Genomic DNA, 9,490 nt, shown 5'->3' on the forward strand with positions numbered 1-9,490 from the left:
ATTTATGTTATTTTTCCATTACAGCAAATTATATTATACACATTGCATGTTTAGACAATCTTTGGAAACAGCTTTCCATGTTTGATGTTCCAAGACAACCTTGTTCTTGTTGCCGGCCAGAAGTTTTATATAGATGTCATTGGCCGCGCCGCCCCGGCAAAGGACATCGGTGACACTTTATGAACTACAGAAGATAAGCTGAGGCATCAGTCTTACCTGCCACTGAATCAACAACCCGTTTTTACTGGGTCCCCTCTGTCACTGCCCTGATATGTGGAATGCTATTTGGGACTTGTTGGTCTGTGCCATCATTCCTTTTTTCATCACCTCATCGTGCCACCAAGTGCCATTTTAAACCTGGCCTGGGCCTAATGGCTCAATGGTTCTCTGGAAATGCTGCTGTTTTTAGCCCTAGCACAGACGAAGAGCCAGCACATTATGCATTACACATTGAGAGAGCCACGCAATAAAATGGCTGTTACCCGAACCTAGTACAAAAGACTATAGAACATGCAGCACTCAATGGCAGGCCTGCTGCCTTAACTGCAGCTCGATTTAGAGCGTGAGTCAGAGAGAGGAAGTTTCGCTTGGCCTCCTCCTCCTCCTCCTCCTTCCTTGGCTATGGCGGGTGATCTCACCGCATTGAACTGCCTTGATCTCATTGCCTTGGTCTCTTCTTCTTCCTCTCCCTCTCCCTCTCCTTCTCCTCTGTCCTCTACTCTTTTACACCTGTCTGATGAGAGGCAGTTAGCTGCAATTAATATTTATAACCCACCTTTGTCTAATTCAAAATGACCTCATTCGCAAACGCGAGACATGAAAGGGCATGACGTCACCCCGATCAGACCATGAAAATTACCTCGAGATAATTATGCAGATGATGGGAGCAAGATAGATACTATGTCTATACTGCCCTACAAAGGCAAAGTGCTGTAACTACACTAACACTGAAACTGAGAAAAATGCCTGCAAATTTGACATAGCAATATCTCTAAAATGGTACACATCTGGACTATACAGCCTGATCTCCAAAAATTCTGTGCTCCTGGACACGGATGTTAAGGACACGAAATCTGTGTCCAGGAGCACGGAATTTGCCAAATTGTTTTCCGTGCTAATGGACACGGAATTGTTTTCCGTGATGGGCACACAGAAGTGCTTTCTAAAGGCTATTACCACAGCACTGTGTTAACTCTATCATTAGAAAATACATACCAAATGCTAATCCTAAACAAAATAATGCTATAGTTATTTAAGTTGTGCCCTGACCAAAACATTCCCTAACCTTAACCTGTCATTAAAGACATATTTTTGAGAAATACCTTTTCCAGTTGGTTGCTAGGCTATCAAATTCATATAATGAATGAAAGAAAACTAGCTGTGCCCAGACCAAAACAATCCCTAACCCTAACCTGTCAGTAAGAAATGGTTTTTTGAGAAAAAATATTTGAAATTAGAAAAATCCTGAGAAAACACAAGACTGTGGAAACATAGAGCTGTGGGAGTAGGCCTATAGAGAGAGCACTTCTGTGTGTCCATCACGGAAAATAATTCCGTGTCCAGGAGCACGGAATTTTGGCAAAATCCGTGCTCCTGGACACAGATTTTGTGTCCTTAACATCCGTGTCCAGGAGCACAGAATTTTTGGAGATCATGTTGGACTATAAGGCTTTGTCACAAGACAAAGAGGATGTAATGAAGACCAATTTCAGTCTAAACTCAAGTTTGAAAAAATATGTAGTTACTGCACTTCAGAAAAGGCGGGCATGAAACACAAGTTAGTCCTGACCTGTGCTGACATTCATATTGCCTCAAAACAAGGTGATCTTGATACATCGTCACCACACCACACCATAACACCTGATGGTAAAAATGGGCTTTTAACTTTTCAAACATACAGCAACACTACCGGAAATCTTTGTGTTCTGCCATGCACCATGTTCATACAGCTAACAAAGTCGTGTTGTTTCAAGACTGATTAATCATTACTTGAAAAGTCAAATGTGTTATGCCCAAGCTGGCCCAGCTGAGCCCAGAAACTACTCTGGTTTGTCAAAGATTTGTCATTTGCACGATTTGACTGATTTTTGTCTGTCGTTTGTTTTTCCCCCCGCAGAGCTCAACAGGGGCGAGAGCGGGCAGGAGAAGCAGGTGAAGGAGGCCCGCACCAAGTGCCGCTCCATCGCCTCCCTGCTGACGGACGCGCCCAACCCCCACGCCAAGGGCGTGCTGATGTTCAAGAAGCGGCGCCAGCGCGCCAAGAAGTACACGCTCACCTGCTTCGGCAGCAACGACGACGCCAGCCTCTCCCGCAGCGAGACCGAGGACGAGGAGGAAGGCAGCAGCTTCCCCGGCAGCGAGTCAGAGTTCGACGAGGAAGGATTCACAGCCTCCACTGAGCCGGACCCCGTCTGGGACAGCGACTACCTTGCCCTGCTCGACAGACGCTCCTCAGCCTGTTTGGGAGGGGGCGCGATTGACGTTGCGCCTGAGAACACCTCCGGGCTGAGCAATATGTCAGGAAAGGGCGCTCAGCTGTTTGAACAGCAGAGGCAGCGAGCAGCGAAGTCAGCCTCGGCACCGCTGTCTCACATGTCTGACGAGCAGCTGGCGGCGATGGCAGTGGACGCGGCCCCGATTCCTCCACCTTACCCAGGCCCATCTGCGCCCATGGCTCAAGGCTTGGTAAACGGGGACTCGACAGTGGTGAGTCGCACCAGTGTAGTGCTGACTCCTCCCGGCAGCGCCGCCGGTCTACCGACAATGCCCAGTGTCGGACCCGACGCAGCAGACTCGCAAGTTGGCGGCAACATCCACAATCGCACCGCCAGGCCATTTGGCGCGGGTAGCGTGACCCACCGGGCCTCCACCGCCCCTGTGGTGTTCCGGCCCACTCCCCCCGCCCGGAAAGCGGTGTCAGTGGCCAACGTGCCGGCAGCCTTCTCCTCCCCTACGGCCCCGGACGTGAAGCGAGCCGTCTCCTCCACCTCTCTCTATATCCCGGCGCGGCCTGCCACCGTCGGTGGACCCCTGCCGGTCGTGACCTCTCCGCTGTCTCCCCGCACGTCTATGGCCTCATTCCCCCCGCCAGCCCCGCATCCTCACCCACCCCATAACGCTGGCCCACTCTCGCCTCCGATTCCTCCCCAGTTTCATCCACCCCCTCATGCCGCTCCTGCCATGCCACCAGCGGCTCCCCCTCACCTCCATCTAGCGCCCCACACTTTCCCCTCTCCACCCCATCCTCAGCCACCCCCTCACACTGCTCCTCGCCCCGCTCCCCCTCCAATGCACCCCCATCCACCGCCTCACTCTGCTGGTCCTCTCTCTCCTCCCGCACCACCTCATCCCCATCCCCATCCCCACAGTGCTCCTGTATCCCACCCTCCCCCTCCCCCTCCTCCAGCCTACTGCCAGCCTCCTATGCAACCCCCACCCATGAACCCAGCCCAAGGCCACATGGGCCCACCACCCTTCTCTCCGCCCACGAGCATGGCTGCTTCTCCATACACCCCGTCTGCTCCTCCCAACACACCTTACTCCCCACAAGAAGCACCGGCCTACTGCCTTCCTCCTCCTCAGTCAATGCCCTTCGGCCCCCCACCTGTACCAGCCAAACCATGCCCTCCACCTTATGCCCAAGCTGGCGCTTACCCTCCTCCACCTCAGCACGGCATGCCCCCTTCACCGCAGAATCAGCCAGCCGCACCCTTCCCTCCTCCCTCTGCCATGCCCGTGCCCTACTCGCAGCCGCCGGCCGGTGATGCCATGTCTTTCCCCCAGGCACATGTCTCCACGCCTTATATGCCTGCCCAGACAATGCCACCTTCCCCCTCCAGCCAGCAGCCGCCAGCGCCCCCCAAAGTCTCCTTCAACCCGTATGTGGCGGTGGCGGCGTCGCCTCAGCCGTCCTCCACCTCCTCTCCACAGCCAGCGGCCGCACCTGGGCAGGAAGCTCTGGCTTCTCGAGAGCAGAGGATTGCCGTGCCGGCAGCGCGCACGGGCATTTTGGCAGATGCCCGCAGGCGAAACACCAGCCGCAAGCCCATGTTTGCCGCGCCGGAGAAGAAGAAAGACGTCACCGTGAACCCGGCGCTGCTCTCCATGGTACACAACCTGGATGAGAGGCCCCGGGGAGGCGACCCAGGCTTTGAGTCCGGCCCGGAGGAAGACTCCCTGAATCTGGGCGCAGAGGCCTGCAACTTCATGCAGTCCAACAGAGGTGGCAGACAACCTGCTCCGCCTGTGGCGCCCAAGCCCTCACGCGCCGCCATGCCTCCGCCGCCCCCGCCCTCTCTGCAGTCGGGAGGAAAAGGAGCTGATCTGTTCGCTCGTCGCCAGAGCCGCATGGATCGCTACGTGGTGGACAAGCAACAGCCGCAGCAATACGTGTCCCCTGCCCAGCCCCGCGACCCCTCCCCTACCCCGTCTCTCCCCTCTCACTGGAAGTACTCCTCCAACATCAGGGCGCCGCCTCCCATCAACTACAACCCCTTGCTGTCTCCGTCCTGCCCCCCTGTGGCCCAGCGCACACCCAAGGCCTCCGAGCCGCCACGAGTCGCGCACAAACCAGGCAAGAAGCCAGTGGTGGACATTATGAATCACCAGCCCTACCAGCTCAACTCCTCTCTGTTCAGCTACGGGGGTGGAGTCCCGCAGCAGCAGCAGCCGCCACAAGGTGTGTCCCTCACCGCACCCCGGCAGGTGCCCGTCAAGGCGGCGCGCGTGTACGAGATCAAGCGCTTCTCCACGCCCACTCCCATGTCAGCGCCCACATCGCTGACGCCGAAGGTCATCGTGCCGCGTTCGGCCACCACTCTGGCTGAGCCTATCTGGAGATCTGATGTGGCGTCCCCTCCCCCTGCTCCTCTTCAGGCTCCAGCCCCGTACATGCCGGCACCTGCCCCCTACACGCCGGCACCTGCCCCCTACACGCCGGCACCTGCCCCCTACAGGCCAGCTCCTGCCCATTACGCCCCTGCGGGTCCTCCACCCATGGCACCGGCTGTGTCCTCGGTCGCCATGCCTGCACTTCCCCACCTGAATGTGGCTCCCGTCCACGGCGCGGCCCCCTACGCCCCGGCCCCTGCCCAGCCGTACGGAGCCCATTTCCAGGCTGCCAAGCAGTTTCAGAGTGCCCCTGAGCTAAGCCCTCTGGCTTTCAATCCAGCACTGCGGCCTAGCAGCACCCAGCCAGGCAGGGTGCCACGTCCACGATTCAGCACCTCTAATGTGGGGCTGCAGCCCAACGTGTGGAGACCAGGCGCCGCTATACATTAAGATACCGAGAGAGAAAACTATGGAGTAGACTGAACATCCGCCATGGCATCCCTACATGACACAATGCACTGCAAGACTGACAGTGATTTATTCATAGTATTCAATCACGTGTACTACTCTGGTACTACTCTGAAAAGGGACTTACGTAGTTATCACAAAAATAGCAATTTCATGTGTGCAGTGATGAGATTCTAGGGCAGTGATTCTCAAACTGTGGGCTGGGGCCCACTGGTGGTCCTTGACAGTATTACAAGTTGGCCTTGAAATCATTTTCTAAAAATCTAAATAATATTTGTGGGTGTGTTGGTTTTGGCTATTAATTTGAGGTTATTGTTTATTGAGTCAGAGGAGGGCTCTGAACAGTTGTGAAAATTTCAAGTGGGCCCCAAGTTGGATTAGGTTGGGAACCCCTGCTCTAGGGTTTAAGTTTAGTAGTTTATTTCCAATTCAAAATGGCAGATTTAGCCTACATGGAGAGGTTCTAATTTATTCTTGTATAATGTGAATTTCCGAGCAGTAATGAATTAGAAATTGATGGTGGTTGTAATATTCATGAAAAATATGACATCTATAAATAGGTAGCATAAATCCTGGAAATAAATTACTAAAATAAGATTTACCAAATAAGAATATGATTAACTTTCCTAACACTAATCACTAGATTTGAACTTCTTTGCTTACTTTCATCGGCACACAAAGGGTTTAAAAAATAACAATAAGTGATCAATGAACATTTGAAATATCAACTCATTTTGGTTTTTATGGTAGAGCACAATTCTGGTTTCGGCATTCTATACATACATATTGTGAAACATGGCAGTAGTCCAAGACACAGTATATTGGCATTTTATTAATATATTTGTGTGCACTCTTTTGTACAATTAGTGTACTTTAAACACACAAACTATTTAAAAATGTTTATTTTTTGTTTGATTTACTTTCATTATATTATTGTATTTTTTGGTTGCAACAATGTATACTGCATATAATTGTATAGCTTGCATATTGCAATACTTTCCCCTTGCCTCAGCTTGCAGTATGTGATGGATTCAGTAGTTTATTTATTTCACGGCTCCCTGCTTTTGGTCCGACTTGTTTATGGTTCTGTCGAGCTTCTATTTGTCACTGCCACAGAAGCATCCCAGCTACCATTAGAATCTTTGTTTTCTCCAACTTAGTCTCTCAGATACTGTGTACGGTAATGCATGTGCTGCTCAATGAGATATCCAGAGAAGGGCATTCATTTTCTGTGCTATTTCATAAGTTCTGTGAAATGTATGAAACTTACGTGATGGGATTCCGTTTATGTTTTGGTACTAACTTGGGGCCAAACGGAGAGAAAGAAACGAAGCGGAAGGCTTAACGGCATCATCAAAGAATATGGTGATGACAAGGTAGCTCTTTAAAAGGGACTCGATGAAATGTGGGTGAGGGGAAAACAAGTGTGATGGAGTAAAAATAGACTCGTGTTGTGTCTCCTAGAGAAGCAGGTCGAGTAGAAATGTTGCGTGACGGGGCGGCGTGTCGTGTTGCGTCGCGCTTTGCCGTTGTTCAGCCTCCTGTGTGCCTGCCGGCTCACCTGAGCTCACCTTATCTGCCACTTAAATGAAAGCAGTGACAGATGAGCAGGGGCTCAGATCAATGGATAATGAATCTGTCCCTGTAGCCTGTGACAGTGAGCCACTGACTCTGTCAAACGCTCCAGGCGTCTGGTGGGCGGCAGCCGGGCAGCAGAAGGAAGAGAGAGCTCTAGAAAGTACTGTATCCTTTCATCAGGTGGAGGGAGGATCTACTGTACATAAAAATGGAACATAAAGTATGTGCACCAGAATGGAACCAAGAACAGGCGAGAGTAGATCAACTGTGGTGTGCAATTACAGTATATTTCATGTGATGACATTTAAATAATTGATCGTCTCCTTGTGACAACACAGAGGCTGCGTGTGATCACATATGATGCTTTGTTTTTCATTGATGTCACACCTAAGAGTGATGCCCCCAGGGGAACTTTAAGAGGGAGTGGGTAAGGAGGGAGGAGCTTGTGCGCAGGACTGACAGCTCCTCCCCATGCCTCACCTGGGTCACCATCACTGAAGAGCTCAAGTGTATGAAGTGCTAGTAGAAGTAAATTCAAGAGTTAAAGGAGAAGTCCAGTTTTTTGAACATTAAGGCCATTTTCTGAGTGGTCTGCAATGTTTTAGAGTCCCCCTCACCGTTTATTTCATGTTTGCTGCAGTCTCTGTTATTTGGCTGATTTGGATTTGATCTCAACCAGCTTTAGAATGGCCGTCTATGAGCACCTGCAACTCTGTTCTTAAAATCACCTTATACATTTGTTTTCGAAAGTCTACAGCTCACAAAGTGGTTAGGGGTGTTCACTAGCAGTCCCTAACAAGTTTCAAGGCGAAATATGGCTTCTGTCATTTTTTATTTGCCATTTTGTGAAAGAAAGTGAAAGTGAAAGTGAAACTTAATTTACAAATTGCTACATAAAACACACATAAAACATGACAGATGCCATATTTCGCTACAAAAATGGTTAAGGAACACCAGTGAATACTGCTGAACACTTGCTGAGTTGCATATTCTTGAAAACAAATGTTAAAGGTGATTTTAAGAACAGAGTTGCAGGTGCCCATAGACGGCCATTCTAAAGCTGGTTGAGATCAAATCCAAATCAGCCAAATAACAGAGACTGCAGCAATCATGAAATAAACGGTGAGGGGGACTCTAAAACATTGCAGACCACTCAGAAAATGGCCTTAATGTTAAAAAAACTGGACTTCTCCTTTAAGTCCAACAATAGCATGTGAAGTTACATAGTTACTGTTACACCAGGCACACTGGTCCTAATGAGTTCTTTTCTTTTTTTCTATTTCTACTTCTACTTCTCTACTTTATACACCTCTGCTGTTGAGATGTGGTCGAGTTAGAGATTGCAGGCTCATGAAGTAAATAGCTCCCACATACAGTACATATCTGACACTGCTTTGGACCAGATAGTCCTAATGATCATTACAAATCATCACAGCCAGGTGGAAGGCATGGCAGGGTTTTCACCTTGAAGCCAGCCCTCCCTCTCTTGCACTTATCATTGACCTTTGGGAATGAACCCTGCAAGGACATATTATAGTATGAACTGAATGTACTGTATGTTTGAGGATAGGCTAGTACATTTTTCTGGCCCTCGTAGTAAGATAGGACGACTTCTGTTATGGGTCTGAAGCAAGTAAATGGGGTCTGGAGCTAAGAGGGAAAGGCAGATCTCTGTAGTTTGTTTGTTTGTTGGGTGTCTGCCTCACAGCGCAGTCTCTCTGTGCTTATCGTGGACAGGAAGAGACTATAGAGAGCATTTAGTTCCCTTCTGTGAACATGTTATTAACATGGGCCCAATCTGAAATGTTCACACTAACGCATAGTGCACAAAAGTATAACCCAAAGCATTGTAGTTAAGAGAAATACTGTTTTGGACACAATACAGTGGTCTCCGTATTACTTGCCTTTGTCAGTATCATTTGTATAGTTGCTTTCATGTTTTGTGTAACCTCTCAAGTTCATTGTATTTCACAGCTAACTAAAAAAAAGGCAACCTTATATTTTGTTTTCTAGCTTTTTATAGGTGGCTGAAAGTATTGTTCTGAGACAAATTCTTCAAGACCTAGTAGGATAATTGTTTTTTGGAAATGAGGTATTGATGTTGGAGGTATAGGACATGCTTGTCCTTGGTTGGGAGGCTGGGTTTGGGCTATGGACAGGCCAAGAAGAATAAAAATAGAACTGAATGCCCGGCTGACTGTCTCCTTTTACTTCACCTGTTCTGCCCACATCTCCCCTTTCCCCCACACCTATTATTCCCCCCCCCCCCCCAAAGCCTAAGTGTATACATTTTTCCCTTCCGCTCTCCTTTACTAGATTAAAGAGATTAAGGCTGTAATTTTTGCTGAAGGTCATTTCTGTCCAGAGGGTGGTGGTGCACTGTCCCACACTGACCAAGCGGTGTAGCTGTTCGCCAGCAGTACTCCAGAAGAAACCCAAGTCAAGAAGGTATGAGGACAGAACCAGTGCTGGAATTGGTAGAAATTATTATGGAACGTTATTCTGTGTTGGTGGTAATAATAATAATCGCATAACTGTAAAATTGACTTCTTTATTTAATGGCCAGAAACAACATCCTGGTATTCTGTGTAGACATAAACATTAAATAGCCTAC

General features: G+C 49.3%; 1 protein-coding gene across 1 annotated transcript in view; it reads left to right on the forward strand.

The window, feature by feature from the left end:
• Nucleotides 1-9,066, forward strand: part of LOC134463581 (synaptopodin 2-like protein) — a 27,337-nt gene extending 18,271 nt beyond the window's left edge. Inside the window, exon 4 of the mRNA XM_063216756.1 lies at nucleotides 2,117-9,066. Within this exon, the coding sequence (XP_063072826.1) occupies nucleotides 2,117-5,280 (3,164 nt within the window). The 3' untranslated portion in view covers nucleotides 5,281-9,066. The remainder of the gene's footprint in view (nucleotides 1-2,116) is intronic.
• Nucleotides 9,067-9,490: the final 424 nt, after the last annotated feature.

This window comes from Engraulis encrasicolus, chromosome 15 (assembly GCF_034702125.1).
Source record: "Engraulis encrasicolus isolate BLACKSEA-1 chromosome 15, IST_EnEncr_1.0, whole genome shotgun sequence".
Lineage (NCBI taxonomy): Eukaryota > Metazoa > Chordata > Actinopteri > Clupeiformes > Engraulidae > Engraulis > Engraulis encrasicolus.